The sequence below is a fragment of the Melanotaenia boesemani genome, chromosome 6 (assembly GCF_017639745.1).
Source record: "Melanotaenia boesemani isolate fMelBoe1 chromosome 6, fMelBoe1.pri, whole genome shotgun sequence".
Lineage (NCBI taxonomy): Eukaryota > Metazoa > Chordata > Actinopteri > Atheriniformes > Melanotaeniidae > Melanotaenia > Melanotaenia boesemani.
The window spans coordinates 16,954,846-16,972,563 of NC_055687.1; the positions used below are offsets into that span (position 1 = coordinate 16,954,846).

A 17,718-nucleotide genomic window follows, 5' to 3' on the forward strand; every position below is an offset into this window, starting at 1 on the left:
ATATTACTTCAATAATCCAGTTATTCAGTGACCGTTCCTGTGTCTACATGAATGAATGAATGAATGACTGAATGAACGAATGAAGAATGAATGAATGAATGAATGAATGAATGAATGAATGAATGAATGAATGAAGAATGAACGAATGAAGAATGAATGAATGAATGAATGAATGAATGAATGAATGAATGAATGAATGAATGAAGAATGAATGAATAGGTGTATTCTACCTTCAAATCATTTTCCTTTTACATATTAGTTAATTTAAATTATATTTAGTAATTAATATTTTTATAAATATATGGCATTTAATAATTTAAATTAAAATTTTAACGTTTTCTTTTAAAACTCAACAGTGAGGCAGGGCAGTTTATTTGTATAGCACATTTCATTTACAGAACAATTCAAAGTGTTTTGCATAAAACAAAAGCATCACAAATATTAAGAAATAGTAAAGGCAGCAACACAGCAGTAATCACAATAAAATAATAAATTACATTGAAATGATTAAAAGCAAGATGAGTTAAAATTAAGCTTCTTAATTTAAACTCACCTTTGATGCCACTGTGGGATGTAACCCACAAAACTGAAACACATTTGTATTTGACACTAGTTCTTATTATTTGTTATATAGATGTAATATAGATATAGATGTATGTAATATAGAGCCTTTATGACAGGCTTTATAGCTCTTTTTTTTTAGTTTAATTATAAGATCAGCATGTGTTTTATGTGTATTTTTCCAAATGTACCAGTTTATGTTTTCTGGTTGGCAAAGATAGATTATACACTATCAGGCAACAAAATAGTAGTTTAAATACAATGTACTCGTATTCAAATTCTAAACCATGCAGTGAGTTTTATGTAGTCTAGAAACTTCTAGTAAGGGTTATGTGGGCAAGTCTGTTAATCAGGTCATTTGTACATCTATAAATACAGAAATAACACATTTTAATGCCACTTAGATCCAGAATGAGTGGACCAGGATCATCATTTAATGACATTCATTAAATGCATTAATGAACTCAGACCTGGATGTTTGAGGTTTGTCTTTTTTTTCAGAAATGTTTCTTAAACAGTTCTTTTCTCACAGGTTGGACAGGAGACATAAAGGAAATATTCTTATTGAAAAAACTGTGAAACTGTACCTATCAAAGACCTGATTCTTCTTATACCCTTTACCATATTCTTTTTACTTACTTTAAAATGATAAGTATTTATTATGTTTATTACATTTGTAGGTTGTACTGAGTCAGAAATGTTCTCTTCAGCTCACTCCGCCCTGGACAAAAATAAAGGGAAAAAAGGTGTAGATAAGAAGATAAAAGGATAAAGATTTGCATGGTAAAAGGATAGCTTGCAACAACATGCATGCCAGCTGTTCCTGTGTTGCTCTCAGCTATGGTGCTTATTGTGTATTATTTATGGCACCCACAGGCAACTCTGAATCAGGGTGTTCTGGCTTCGTTTGAAGTTACAGGTGGTTAAACAGTGCCTCACTGTGGACAGTTTGTGCTACTGCATGTAGGTGAAAAATCGTGGTCAAACAGATATGATTTGGCCTGTTGCTGATCAAATTTTTACATTACCAAGAATTAAGAGAGAGATGACCCCTTAAAACACCTCTTACAAGAGAACCCTCTTTTTTCTTTCTTTATTTTTTCTTTTCTTTTTTTTCTTTTCTTTTTTTTGCTGAGTGTTTATTTTTAATGGTACTGTCAAGACCTGACATTACACTTTATAACCACAAACTATATAATCTGAAATTAGTTTCATAATTGTTAGTTCCAATTCTTGACTAAAATCTATCTGAGCATGGTCATAACAATGGTGCTGCTTTTAGGGACAAATAAATTTGAGCTTTCATGAAGATATATTTTCAAGGATATTCTTTAGCTTTATGTAAAAGGTCTGTATCAATACAAAGTTCAAAGTCTGTGCCTAATAGATTTATTTTCTCCAATTGTAGACAGTGCTCCTGATGCTTGAACATTTTGTTTGCAGTTCATATTTTCCTTCTGTTTTTTTTTTTTTTTTTTTTTTTTTTTTTTGGTAAGATCCTTTTTATCTGAGTTTCCAGCTGGAAAAATCAACAAAAATACACTACAAGGTCACATTTTCCAACTTGAAAATTTTAGAGAAACCTCACCAGCTTAAACGTTAAAATTTAACACACCTGCCCACACATGCAACGATAAGCTGTTCATAAGCACTTCTGCTATATTGTTTCATTGAATCATTTGCACATTTGTGCTGCTGTCTAACCTCTGAGAGAACAATTTATTCATATATTCTATATGTAAAATACAGCGTAGTGTGCCACAAGGAACTTCCATTAAGTAATATAATAGCCATCCTGGTTAGTTCACAAATCCTTTTCCAACTTTCAACGCAATCAATGTCACATCAATTTGTGTCATGGAAAATAAAGTGTGCAAAATTTACAAGGAAAAAAAACTACAATAGCAGGAAAGAGGATACGTTTTCTTCATTCTAAAGCATATAAATATTAGGTCTATACAATTAATAGGCTTTTCATCTCTCTCTCTCTCTCTCTCTCTCTCTCTCTCTCTCTCTCTCTCTCTCTCTCTCTCTCTCGATATATATATATATATATATATATATATATATATATATATATATATATATATATATATATATATATATATATATATATATATATATATGTCATTAGAACTTTAATCTTGGTGTCAAAGTGTTGAAGTGTTGATTAATTATTAATGATGTTCTACTTTGGATTGCAGGAAAACAGCTACAGGGGGTGCGGTCTTTCCTGTAGGCGAAAACGGAACCGGAAATTCGGCCATCTCCTCGTACATTCAAGCTTACAACAGGGTCAGTATTCACTTCATTTGAAAATTTATTGTCTTGTACTGTCAAAAATTTTTAACATTTTTTGTTTTGGGCGTGTTTACTTAACACTATCCTGAAGCAGGACGTGTCCTTGACAACTACATCTCACACTGTCTTGCAGTCATATTGCTAGTTGCGAACTAGCATCAGCAGCTAGCTAGCGGATAGCTACTCTGATAGCACCAGGAGCAGCAAGTGATTTCTTTTTCAGTGAAACTGGCAGGTAACCTTTACCCTCCTACCCGGTCTTGAAGGATGCAGTGTTATGACGGGAGTGTTTTTTTTTTTTTTTTTTTTTGTTTGTTTGTTTGTTTGTTTGTTTGAAGTTAGTTTGCCTGCTTATTTGCGCCAATCTATATCCTTATGTACCCCCGTATAGAGTTTGCTTGGACTTTACCTAGACCCTGGTGGCAAACTGCTAGTCAACAGTTTCTATTAGCTAGGCTGAGAGTTGCTTGCTAAGTGGCTAATGTTAGCCAACAGATGACAGCTACTGTTGGTCTGTTCCATACAGACTTGGTGACACGGGCATGCTTGTTGAACACTCTTGTATGTCCCCGAACTTTATGCAGTGTGTAACGCCCAGCATAGGTTAACGGTTGCATAACGTTTACAGACTGTCAGGTTGCTATTATTTCGTTAGCTTGCTATCTTAATAGGCGTGACAGGAATACTGCATTTGTCTAACGGTTGGTAACCTTATCTTTGGGTAGGTTAACTGGGTGGGGGTGCTGTCTACATGGGACTGTGTAACGGCAACTGCACGGAAGTGATGCAGTTGAAGGAATAAGGTAAATGAGGCTTAACGCTAACACTTAAACTTATTTTTAGCCTTCATACACTTCGTTGACATTTTTATTCTACATTAGTTTATTCCTATTCTATCATATCCACTGCAATCACCTAAATCTACATAATCTTTTAACTTGAACCTCACTAAGATTCATCTTTTGCATGTATTTCTGTGCAGTGATGGAGGGTGTAAGAGAGATGTAATAGGCACACACAAACTACAATTGTATAATGTCTGTCAGATGGGCTTTAATACATTTAAATTATCTAAACTGTAAAGGCAGGACTAAACTAATTGTGAAAAAAGTATTCAAAATCACGATAAATGTTTAGAGGGGGAAAAACCAAACATATTGACAGCAAAAGATGTGAGAAATAACTAAACATGGTACCTGAGTGCCACTAATGTCAATTGCCATCATATTCCAGAAAAGCAGTTTGTCTGAAGTACAAGGTGTACTTGCATGTACTTTGCTCAGAGACATGGCGTAGGCAATGAAGGTGTAAACATTCACCACAACATAAGTTAAAATGTCAGTATTCAATCAAGATATACAGACTTGAATGGTTTTATAAACAGTTGTTGAGTTGACAATCACTCCTGATGAACAAAATAAATTGGCCCGTTCTGGATCACAAATGAGCACAGATTGTAACTCAATCAAGTCAGATACCTCAGATACCATCTGGAAGTGATTGAGAACATTGTATTTGCTCAACAGTAAAATGGATTTTGGGAAATACAGTGTGGTTACTGGTACGACATGCATTGTCTGGAGTAGCTGTCTGTTATGGTAACTGTTTGTACTGATATTTATTCAATAAAACAGGTAATTTTTAAGTTAGCTCGTAACGTGACTTGCTTTTGGTGTGTTATCTGAGTAGTATATATGTGTCATTAAACTTGTGAAGTGATTGTGTGCATGTCATGTTTTTAGGTCAAGGTATCAGAGTCTGTGGTGATTCAATAGTAAATTGGTGTGTCTGAACTTTGTTTCAGGGCTTTAGGAGTCTATGAATGACTTTTGTAATCGTAGCCTTACATTTAGCTATGCAACATGCCCAATTTCTTTGACCTTCAAAGCTAAACACCCTCACTCTATGTGTCAGGCTGATTTTTTAAAAGTATAAATAGGGATGCACTGTATTTGGGTTTTTACCCATATTAACTATGGAGATGTTTTCTGGTTTATTCTGGCTGATTGAAGATGCCACTGAGATTAACATATTTTTAAACTGGACTGCATAGAACATTTGACTCTCTGTGGCTGAAGGATAATTATATTCCCTGAGATGCAGTCATGACATAAATGGCAATAGCAACACAGGGGTAAATGTCATCCTTTATATCTGCCAGAGTTTAGTTTGGGTTGATTTATAACTGTTGATTATTGACAACAAAGTTCCTTGTGTTGTTTCTGTTTGTGGTTGCATTTTTACAGGAGTCACATAAACAGAAGGATTAAGTCTCTGGATAAGATTTTAGAGTTTTTGATTTTTTATTTTCCTTTATTGTTTTGTGGAACAGGTTGTAATAGCATCTGTTTGATGGAAAAAAATGCAGTAGTGAAAGATTAGAGTTTGATTATAAAAGTCGATTTATTGGACTCATTAAAGTCAGAGAGAAATTTCTTTTTTTTTTTTTTTTTTTATACATTTCCGTTTCTGATGACAACAGTGACCCTACTGTTCAGTGACTTACAGTGTTCAGTGACAACTTAAAGATTGCTGTCGCTTCCATCCAAAATCAGCCTCTTATCAAATTAATGCCACTTTCAGATTTTTAAGCTAGCACTTCAAATGACTTTGTTTCTGAACACCAGATTATAAATATTCTAAATGTAAGGCTGAAACACTGTCAGAAACTTCACAAATAAGTTGGATAAATAGTTTTGGATTATTTTCACAGCTGTGACAAAACACATATATGCCAAAAATCAGCTTCTCTTTTGCTGAGAGTTTGCTTCTTTTTTTTCACGGTTGAACACTGTATGTTTTGAAAATAATAGGAAGTGACTTCACCACGTGCATACATCTGAATATAAATCCAATAATGGTAAATACTAGTAAATGTAGACAATGATCTTTTTAATATAGTATATCAGATGTGCATGTAGATATGTCAGATTATTACATTAATCTGATTATGCCCAGACATCTGGTTTTGATGGTCATGTAAACAGGCTCAGTGTTTTATAAAAATATCTGAGAATATCTTTAATATTCAATAAAAATGGTGTTATTACATAAATATCTATAAATGAATTAATATTGAATCAAATCAGATTTAATTGAAATCGAATCGCATCAAGCTGTTATGAATCAAATAAATTTTGGAAATTAGCAGTGGTACCAGACCCACAGAAGGATGCATCTGGTCCGCAACAATGGTTCAGCCTGCTGTGTAAGCAGTGCTTAGGAGGTGCTGTGGGCTCTGGTACTACACCACAAAATTATGCTTTGCGTTCCATTAAACCACCATCAAACTGTATTTGTCCATGATATCTATCCTGTTTTAAAACTGTCACCACTGTGGCTTTGCTAAACCCATAAATTATTGGGCCAGACCATATTTTCCGCAGTCATCTGTCATCAAGATAGTATCATCAATTTACACTTTACCCCTTGTTCATAGCATGATGCTTCAGTCCTGTATGCCAGCTATTTCAGAGCTCGATGTGATGAAAATAATGTACCAAGTTTATAACTTCATACTTTACGTTAAAGTAAGTTTTAAAAATGCCTTAGTCTTTTAGGTTACTTTTACCTCTTTAATCTTTACCTTTTACATATTATCTACATTATATTTATTATTTACTATCTATTTGCTTGTCTTGTTATGTTTTAAATAATCCATATTTCTATGGAAATGCTCACTCCCTAAGGCAACCAAAAGTTGAATAAACAGATGCATGCCCTTGGCAGCAGAATTCAAAGTTCAGTTGATTTTCAGAAGGACTGTTAAGTATAGAGCTGTATGGCCTAAAAATAAAATCTCAGATTGTTTTTTTCAAACCAAAACCAATTTCCAATTTTAAGTGAGTTTTTTCCCCCCTTTTCTTTTTTAAAACCATATTAAACTTAATAAAAGCAATAATAAAATGAAAGTTTTTGCATGCAAAATATTTATTTATTTATTTATTTATTTGACTGCAAAAAAAATTAATGTCAAAATGTTTCCACTGAATAAACAGCTTCATATCTTGCATAAAGATATGCAACACAACTGCATCCACAATCTCTTTCCGTCTGGATCCTTATCATACAAGATTTAAATTCCATGTGTGAGTGACTTCTCACTTTACTGTATATCTGTTAGTGCTGTCAGACAAACACCGTTCTGGTGCAGAGGGAGGGCTGAGTCCGCTGCTAACTATTGAAGTTCAACGAGAGCATTTGCGATGCATATAAAGAGAAAAAAAAATTAAGATTTTCATAAAAATAAATCGTCATAGACAGAAAATCAATTTTATCGATTATTGCCCAGCACTAGTTCAATACTACTGTATGTAGTATTCAGTGCTTAAATATTCTGGCACTGTGCCGGATCTCCGGCGTGCAGTTTTTGAGAGAGAGAGGGGAAAAAAAGAGACAATTAAATAACATGATGTGTGAGATAATGTGGACTATTGTCATGTTTAGTTCATCTACCAATGTTATAAGAGAAGTGCTGCTTTACTCTCAAATGCATAACCAATCAGAAGTTGAGCAGTTATTACCTGATATTTATGCTACGTATTTTTGGACACATGCTCTCAGTCTGTCCGCTGGTGAAAGTGCAAAGACAGGTGCACACACCTACCTTTGCACATCGGGGCGGAGAAGAATTGTAAGCGTGTAAATATGTACAGTCTGAAATGACATGCCATCATTACAATAAAATAAATAACATCAGGCCGTTTAGTTTTTAAACTCTGTCTAAAAGCATGGATGGAAGAAAGGTTCAGAGACGCAGCCTGACCTTGTTGAAATTAGCTTCTGATCTGTGATATACAAAAAGAGCTAATCCACTGCTTCTTGGGGACCCAGACCCCATTAGACCAGGTCCTGCTGAAAAAACTACCACTTAGAATGTTCAAATCTGGCAATACAAGGCACATTTATGTATGTATAGTTTGTGTAATAGTCTAGTTATACTACATGGTACTGCTGGAAAATGTATCTTCTTTTCTGAAGCAAAATAGTTTGATAACCAAGATAGAGAATGTAAATAATATATTGTGTCTATTTGAACCACGTGTGGATCAGCAACAGATCATGTGATGTTTGATGCTGAATATCTGCTTTGTATTCTGTAATGGTTATTTTGGAATGAGTTGTGGCATAAAATTTAGCCTTGTTTTTGAACAGTTATATCCAGTGCCTTCTTTTTTCATCAGCAATCTCAATCTTGCTCCACAGTTTTCAGCTCCCTATGTCTGTGGTTTTTAGACCCGATGTTGCCACAAGAAAAAAACAGCCAAACTGAGACACAACACCCCATGAATGAGTGACGGACGAGATAAGAGGAAGAAAGTACACCAAGAAGAGAGACTCTTAATTCTGCTTCATCTTTGAGTAACAGGTGTGCATTAAACTGTAGTTATTTCTCAGTTGATGTCAACAGTTTCATAATTTAGGAAAAATGTTTGATATAGATCCCATCTTTCATTCAAAGATTTTTTTTTGTCCATTGTCTCCCACCCTCTTATTCTTTGTATTTGCACACTTCTTCAGTAACCCTTAATTTTCTTGATCCCTTCTTTTATTGGTTCTCTTATTAATCTAAAACCGTTAGAAAATGTGCTGCATCTTATGACTGTTTAGTATTAACAATACTTAATAAACCTGTGTCTCCATCTGTTCAGATTGCAACAAAACTCAGCGGCCAGACCGTTGCCATGTCGACCTCATCGCTACGGCGACAAGTAAAGAACATCGTACACAACTATTCAGAAGCTGAAATCAAGGTTGTTTGCGTCTTGTCTTATCTGTCTATTCTTTTTTCCTCTTCTCTTTTGTTAAACCATATTCTCCAAATTTCCACAGCCTAAGTGCAGCACATGAATCTCTGCAGCACAGATGACATTTTGCAGCTTCTAGTAATCTAAATTTTCTCTTCTTTTTTTAATGCCATTATTGACCAATAAAATCCAATATCCATTCATTATTTTGCCTCTCTTTAGCTTGTGCATTGAGTTTGCATTTTCACTCAGAATAGTTTTTGGCTCAGAATTACTATTACCACAAAGAGGTTAGTATAATAATAATAATAATAATAATAATAATAATAATAATAATAATAAGGCAAGGCAACTTATTAGTACAGCACATTTCATGTACAGGACAATTCAAAGCGTGTTACATTAAACAAAAGCATTACAGATATTAAGAGATCGTAAAAGGCAGCAACACATAGCAAGAATCACAAAATTATAAATAATAATAATAATAATAAAAATGTATCCCCTTCTTTCATGTTGTCCAGGTTAGAGAGGCGACATCCAATGACCCATGGGGTCCCAGCAGCTCTCTCATGTCAGAGATTGCAGATCTGACCTACAATGTTGTGGCCTTCTCAGAAATCATGAGCATGGTGTGGAAGCGGCTCAATGACCATGGCAAGAACTGGAGACATGTATACAAGGTATGAATGTTTGTGATACAGTTGGGAATAGTTTTATGTAGTGTACAAGACAGTAAAATTTGGTAGTATATTGTGTTTTTTCGTTATATGTTACAATGTCAAAATGTGTGTCCAGTGACACACAAGTGATATTCTTAAATTGGACTATGTCCAAAATCACTCCCATTGTTATATGTTGTATTTATGGTTCTCCATATATTTAAGTTAAAAATATTGCAATTCATTCTGATTTTGTTTTTAAGGCAAGACACAACAGACAAAGCCCCATTTTTTTCATCACCTGTTCAGTTTTGAGATTTTTTTTTTTTCCATATTTCTTTTTTCAGACTAATGTGAAAAAAATGTTAAAAGTAAACACTTTCTTGTCTCAATATTTTGGTCACGTGACACAAAGAAAAACGTCTAAAATGTTTAAAATGTCTAAAATGAGAAGACAACAGTAACGTTCATGTGTAGGAAGAGACAGGATGACGTAAATACAGATCAACTGATGAAATGTACCCAAGTTCAACTCCACAACGATGTCAATCAAAACAGGAGTGTGGTGACAGCTGATCAGTGTGCAGCACAGCAGTGTCACAAAGCTCACATTTCACATTTAAATGAACTGATTTACAGACCAATTTGCCCCAGTTGAACAGGACAAGACTCAGAGTGGAGATCAATGAATAAAATTGAGGTTTTGCAGCAGGTTTCTCTTGAAGTGAACTCTTTTTGAAGGAGGTCATTGTCAAATGGCATCTCAAGGATGCAACAGGACAGGATGTCACCTTTGACACCAATGTACAGATTCTCTTGGTCCACGAATTAGGATTAGGGGTTTTCTGTCCTGAAGAAAAGAAAAAAAAAAGGGAAAAGTTTTGGGAATTCTCTTAAAAGTTACCAGAAACACAAGAGGAAATGAATCACATCATCATGGTTGCATTGATGTCTTATAGATGTTCTGCATTGTTGTTTCTATAAATTTGATTGGATCTTATGTCTACAAATAGTGTTAAATAACAAAACCATGTTAAATTTTACAATACAAATGTTCTTAAGGTAAATTTTCTCAGGAGGAGTGCCACGTGTTATTGAGTTTGCATTCAGTGAAGCTACGACACATGCTGTGTTGTCTATTTGTCAGCTTTGATGTGTTATATATGTTCTGGTGTTCTCATGAATTTGTATGGATATGATGTCTGTAAATAGTGTTTTAGAACAAAAATGTGTTGAATTTTACTATCTAAATCTTTAAAGGCCGTTTTCTAACTATGGTTTTTTTCTCCCATACTCTGGGCCTAAAATCTCCACTTCAGCAGCACTTACAGACACCAATCTTTCCAGTTATTCTCCTGTCTGTATTTTTGTGTTCACAGCCTGATGTATAGAGCATTTTAAAATTGAGGTTTTCAAGTTATTATTAGTATTCTAATTTTTATTCTTAGAAATATATGCACTTTAGCATTTTTTTAAACCTAGTTTGCATATTAAAAAAAAAAATCCAAAACTTGCAATGCAAAAAAGTCTTAATGTGAGTAATAAACCATGAAAGTTTCATGGTGATACCATGTAGTAATAAATTTTACACTATTCACTTGTAGCGTCTCGCCTTAAATGCAAAAATTCTTGTCACTGCACCTGTGAACCAGTCCGGGATGATGCAGCATGATGATTCAAGTGCCTGAAATCAGCAGGAAGTTGTATAAAATGTTTTTAGCCTGTCAACCTTATGTAACGGTTTATTCTAAATGATGATACTGGATGTGCGATATTACCAGGATATTTACAAGATGTTTAATATTTACTTTTCTGCTACCTAATTTTACACAATGTTCTGATAGTAGCTTGTTGTGATTTTTTTTTTTCTTTAGGCTATGACTCTTATGGAATACCTTATAAAGACTGGTTCAGAACGTGTCGCCCAACAGTGTCGAGAAAACATATACGCAGTCCAGACCCTCAAGGATTTTCAGTACATAGACAGAGATGGCAAAGACCAGGTACACAATCACATCCACACACACAAAGCTGAAAGGAAAGCGTAAATGTTTAGCTAGTTATGTTCAATGCAAGCACACTTTGTCCAACAGTTGGTTGCAGTTAATTCAGGGATGTTTGAGAATATTTCTCTGGCATCTTGCACAAAACCAGTTGTTGACTTTTGATAAGTAAAATGTACATATTTAACGTAAGTTTTCACATTAACAATTACTTATGAATTGTAACTAATTGTACTCAATAAAACATTATATATTTATTATATGTTAAAACTGGTCATCCATTTGCACCCAGTAGTTTTGTTTAAACTTTTATATTTTCAGGGTCTGAATGTACGAGAGAAAGCTAAACAGTTAGTGACACTGTTGAAAGATGAAGAGAAACTAAGAGAGGAGAGGATCCACGCCCTCAAAACCAAAGAGAAAATGGCACAGACCAGCAGTGGTGAGATCTCCACTTTAAACAGAGATAAATCAGTGACTTATAAGGGTATTTAAACTCAACCATACATATTTGTCTCTACTCCAGCCTCCTCTGCCCCCTCAGCGCCTAGCCTGGGAGGCAGCTTATCATTGGGCTCACACTCTGGAGGGGCAGACCCTGAGCAGGCTTGGCCACAAAGCTCTGGAGAGGAGGACCTGCAGCTTCAGCTGGCTTTGGCAATGAGTAAAGAAGAGGCAGAGCAGGTAACACAAAGTGGCTTATCTAGGTCATCAGTACTAGTTCACTGTCCACTTTACTTTAGCTAAATTTTCAGATCCTATATAATACAGCAGCAGTGTTACAGAGGCATATTACAGATATTTTCACTACTGCAAATACACCTAGTTTTGCTCTCATCATTTAACCACAAACCTCCCCCAGACTAGCGCGGACCCACTGGAGGATGCAGAGCTCCACTATGCAATCACACTCAGCAAAGAGATGCACCAAAAGGTCAGGGGTAGAGAGTGTGTTCAGCTGACTGGAAAGCCACTCAAAATCTATCTGTCTTTCTGTCAGTTGGAATTTCTCAGGCACATACGCTGTATTGATCAATCAAGAGAATTAATTTCTGATCATATTTTTCCTGTCATTTTCCCGAATATACTGCAGTCTGATGCAAATGTGTAATTGTGTTAAGATAATTGAGTTTCCTGTACAATGGGAGATTCTTTTATAGCGCTTGCACTCACAAAAAGTGTGGAAAGACACTTTTCAAATCCTTGTCAAGATGTGTTACAAGTAAGAACCCAAAGAATTGATCAACTGTAATTTAACTCTTGAATTTGCATGGCATTGGCAAACATTTACCGTAATTGATTGATAAAAGCAATGAGTGCCTTGTAAGTATTAATTATTCTTTCCTTCCATTGCTCTCTCAGATAGCATGCATTGAAGTGTGGTCTTGATTTTAAATACTGTCTTACTTCTGTTTCCTGCTTTATAACTTTATAACGTTTATAACTATTTCAAATTTGGAATTGATTACATGACAGTCAATACATTTCCACAAAAGTTATGATAGCTAACGGATTAGCTAAATGATAAAGAAGCTCCACTTTATCCAGCCACTTGACTGGTACTAATTTTAAAGCTTGAACATTGTGAGCAAGTGAAGCACAAGCAGAACCAGACGGCATTTAAAATATTCTCATTGCAGTGCTGCTGCTCCCGCCTTGTCAATGACCTTTTACCTTAGCAGTGTACAGTTCTCAGGTTTACTTTAAGCAGCCGTATGACAGCAGTTCAGATTGGGCTTGTTTTGTTTATAAACTGCAAAAAAATATGCAAGCTAATTCAGGATTTATCTTCTAATTTGCTGAAATATTGGACAGTTAAGTGACTGGTTGATTGCTGTTAATTATCTGCTGACTGTTATGATTAAAGGTTAAAATTTCAGTTCACATATTGACCAAATCACAATTTTTTTTTTCCTTCAGTTGTAAACTAATCCAAGTCTGTGCCTGTGGTGTGTGCTTTCTGGGGTTGTGTGTCTTCTGACACCTGTATGTGTGTCTGGCAGGAGGAAAGACTGCGCAGAGGTGATGACCTGAGACTGCAGATGGCCATTGAGGAGAGCAAGAGGGAGAAACCTAAACCAGAGGAGGTGTGTAAAATGTCATTGTATTATTTCTTACTTTCATGATTGTGCCTAGTTTAGCTGCATCCATTTTTCTCACCACGTCTCTTGTGTGGATAATTAGATGGTGAGATTGATAAAGAAGCTGGTCTACAGCAACTTGTATTTAAGAATCTCTTTAAAAAGGCCAAGTCTGAATTGCATGTGGCCACAGTAACAGGTTTGGTAGTCAGTGCCTGAACCTCGATGTGACAAATAATCTACCTTTCAGAGAATTTGTCTACATTGCACAGTAAGTAAATAAATAACGTGCTGTTCAAACTTTTCAGATAATTAGGTCCAGCACTAAACCATTTTTCCAGTTCACCATTATGTTTAACACAAACATTTTTGGGCTGATGTATGCATTTTTTGACACATTGTGAGAACTGTTATTATATAAGGATTTCTGTTTTGATATGCTTTAAATAATGGAACATACATATTACAAATGTTAACTGTAAGCTGGTGTTTTAGCTTCTTCATGTTGCTCATTAGCTCAGTCAGTTTGTTTTTTGTTTTGGTAGTCTCACTAGTAGGGATGTCCTGATTGCTTAATTTCACAATTAAATGTTGTATAAATGTTAATCGTAAAGATTCTTCAATATCATCACTTTCATAGAAGATCTTGTCTGAACCATTATGATAGATCAGCACAACTTGCGCATGGAACTAAAAACAAAGTTATTTGATATTTCAAATAGGTCATCCTGAAGCCATCCTCTAAATGCAAGGCTTGAAAAGTGCCAGAATCTCCATAAATAAAGAAGATAAACTGGGGTTGGTGGATTCTGTTCACCTCTGTGACAATGCACTTGCATGCCCAAAATAAGCTTCTCTTGCCAAGATGAAGCCAAATTCCAATTTTTAAATATGGCCTGTGTAATAACTTTGTTGTTTACGTGTTAAAAACAAACAAAAAAAATGTGCTCTTTGTATTCACACAATAATTTTGACAGTCCTAATTACAAGTTAAAGTTCAACAGGAGTGTTCATGTGATTTTAAACATTTATAGTGTTAGGGGGGATTGACATGATAATCGTAAAATAATTATTATTTCTTTGAAATGAATCATAAGAAAATCGATTGTACTTGCCAGCTGGCATTTATAAATCCTGTTGTAATAATTAAATGAATAACGACCTTATTGCCATAACATTGCTACTTCATTATGCCATCTATTGTGATGCTGTTTTAGTTTATTTTTTAGATCAGGCAGACTAGATGCCGCATGCTTTTTGTTTAGTACACAGAGTTTCACTTGTTCCTCTTGGTCACAATAATTCCCCCTCCTCCAAACACTTCTTGTTTCTTGACCACCAAAAACCTCTGCTGTTCTGGCTAAACGTTGTTTCTGGAACTACCTTGATCACAAAAGGGTATTAGTAATTTTTGCAACTGACCTTTACAAAAGGAGTGTATGTGACTAAACAGCTGTGTACAGACTGTAAGGCCTTTTGAACCTCTTTAAAATTTTGTGTATTTTCTCTTTTATAACACAAACAGCTGCAGATCCTTAATGAATCTGTTCTCTTGCAGAGTGCTTTGATGGAGCTCAGTGCTGTGGACCCCTGGGGGGCCACCTCTACTGCCACTGCAGGCTCTGCTGGCCCTTCACCTCCACCCACAGTTTCTGTTCCTGTTGCCTCTGGCCCATGGGGGACAGCAGCCACAGATCCATGGGGAGTAGCATCACCTACATCCCCTACAAGCTCTGACCCATGGGGTGGGGGAGCCCCACCCACTATAGCTCCTCCTCCGGACCCCTGGGGAGAGACAGCCAACAGAGTAAACAACGTCGACCCCTGGGGAAGCTCAGGTAAGCTGCCACAACATGTGCGAACTCTGTAGCTGATCAGGTGGGTGAGTCTGTACTCATCACCGAGTATTGAAACAGAACTGCGACGCTGAATGAAAGAGGATGTGAATTCCTCGACCTTTGCTCCTTGTCATTCCACAGTTCCATTTCCTGTCTTTAGAACTGTTTTAATTCATTTTCATTCATGTCGTCATACTATCGTATGTGATCTTCTCGTCCATGCTTTCAGTTTGTAATGAGGAAAGCAAGCATGCTAAATCCATTCTCCCTCTGTGTCTAAACCAGGGATTTTTATCCTCTTGTTTCTACTCAGGACTGGCTGTGTCTCAACCAGAGCTGTCTCTTCTCTTACCCTATTATGCCTTTATTTTTTAATGTATGAGGTTGCTTTTTGTTATCTCTCCTTTACCCCTACTGAGCTTCAGTTGTTTAAAATAATGTGATGAAGAGGCACAAACTCCTCTAAACTTGTAAAAGTTAGTAGCATTGGAGAGGTTAAGGAGAGAGAAATGCCACTGGTGGAACCCAGCCCAGCTTCCTGCTCCTTCCTTATTGTGCGTTGTACCATTAAGGTGTTTGTTGTGTTAATCCTCCCCTCCCCTGCATCTCCTCCCCTGCCCTGTAGCTGTGACCCCCCCCAGTGCTGACCCCTGGGGCTCCCCAGTACCACCCAGCACATCCTCCTCTGGGGGGCCAGTAGACCCCTGGGCAAGGGACGGGCCTGTCCCTGCCTCTGACCCTATCACCTCCGACATCTGGAGTGGCACCGCCAAACACACTAATGGCACAGGTACATTGACTCGTAAAGCTACATGAACTAACAGAGATGCTGGTAAACGCTTTCAGATAGACGTACATATTTTATACACAGACTTTCAGTTGCATGAACAAAACAGTTGTCTTACATCCATCATCCTGCAGTATGTATGAGTTTGTAGTTCTACATTTTTTTCTGTTTCCTTGTCATTCAATATATGTTTCACTGTACCTGTTTCCCTTGTCTCACTTATGTTCACCTCATAGGAGATCCAGAGCGGCGAGGTTCTTCAACAACAGGCGGTGACAGCACAGGCTCACCGGTGCCCTTTGACATGTCTTCTCTCGGTTCTTCACTTCCCGTTCGTAAGACTCCTGAGTCCTTCCTCGGCCCCAACGCATCGCTTGTTGACCTCGATTCTCTGGTTTCATCTAAACCCAAGCCCAAACAGCCACCGCCTCCTTCCATCTCTTCCTCTTCAGCACACAACCCCTTCCTTCAGAACACAGGTTAGACACAGCTGCACTTCATTAGTTCAGCATTTCCTGCAGCCCTACAAGTAACTGCCGCCACTGGAAACTTTTTAACTTGGGCCATTTTATGAGCTAAATCTACTCTTGTTGTACTAAGAGTACATTTATGAATATATACATAACACTCTTACATCTATTTAAAAAAATTATGTAAACCTGACTCTAGTGAAAATGTGCTTTTATGTTGTTTACTAAGAGCTTTATGTGCTTTGACATTGGATCGACCTTTAAGTTTTGATTTGATGTTGAAATAACAGTTGAAGTTTGTTTTTTTTTAAGCTCTAATCTTTTTATTTGGGTTTTATTTATTTCACTGTCATGTATTGTCATAGACATTGAGTTGTGATATTATTGTAAATGTTAAATAAATAATTATACGTGAATTTTTATTTATTTATTTTTTTTCACAGGCTCATCTCCTGCTCCTGGTATGGCCATGACTCCAGGCAGCACCATTTCCAGTCGAGGTGTTTCTCCAACACCTGCCTCCTCTAACCCCTTTGGCGTTGCTCCTACCATGACCTCCATCTCACCCCAGCCCACATCACTGGGCCTGAGTGGCCTGCGTACCAGCCCTGTGCCTCCCAATCCCATGCTGGGCATGATGCAACCAGGAATGGGCATGGGGCCTTTGAGTGTGGGAATGGGGGCTCCGGGATTGGGCCAAAGCATGATGCAGGCCAGCCCCATGGGAATGCCCTTTGGTGGGCTCTCCCCTATGGCACCTCCAGGCTCTGTCATGTTGGGGCCGGGAAGCGCGCCGCCTCCTCAGCTGATTTTGGGTGGGCCCACAGGAGCAGGTGGGGTTATGGGAGCAGGAGGATCAATGGGAGGTGGAGGAACAACAGGAGCGAGCACCAATCCTTTTCTACTTTGAGGAAGTGTCACCACTACTTTGTTCACCTTTCTGCCTCCTCTGTCGTACCTGCTGCCCCCTTCATTCATCTCCCCCTTCAACGCAAGTTGTCCACAAAGAAAAATGTCAACATCCGTATAATTAAAGGAAAAAAAAATCTAAATTTATGTTATTTTCCTTCAAGAGCATTATTTCATTATGATTTATTTTCCACATTTAAGTCTTTTCATTTCAAAATGGGATATTTTGTGGTGGGAAATACAGATCTATTTATTTTGTTTTAATCCACTTATGTATCATACTTTGTTTTTTTCTTTCTTTCTTTTTCTCTCCAGTCCTGTCATGAAGGTAAGTTTGTGAGAGCAGGTAGTTTTTTTCA

General features: G+C 36.7%; 1 protein-coding gene across 2 annotated transcripts; it reads left to right on the forward strand.

Moving 5' to 3' along the window:
• Positions 1 to 2,765: 2,765 nt before the first annotated feature.
• Positions 2,766 to 17,445, forward strand: epn1a (epsin 1a). 2 transcript variants are annotated; one of them, XM_041986947.1, is made up of 14 exons: positions 2,766 to 2,856; positions 3,588 to 3,665; positions 8,068 to 8,230; positions 8,514 to 8,615; positions 9,134 to 9,292; positions 11,146 to 11,274; positions 11,596 to 11,716; positions 11,801 to 11,958; positions 12,137 to 12,208; positions 13,278 to 13,361; positions 14,914 to 15,193; positions 15,819 to 15,983; positions 16,217 to 16,459; positions 16,894 to 17,445. In XM_041986947.1, exons 4-14 carry the CDS (start codon positions 8,547 to 8,549, stop codon positions 17,358 to 17,360), a joined length of 1,947 nt encoding a protein of 648 aa, XP_041842881.1. In that variant the 5' UTR covers positions 2,766 to 2,856; positions 3,588 to 3,665; positions 8,068 to 8,230; positions 8,514 to 8,546; the 3' UTR covers positions 17,361 to 17,445. The 2 variants fall into 2 exon arrangements, with proteins under 2 accessions (XP_041842881.1, XP_041842882.1); XM_041986948.1 differs by lacking the exon at positions 12,137 to 12,208.
• The last annotated feature ends 273 nt before the right edge of the window (positions 17,446 to 17,718 follow it).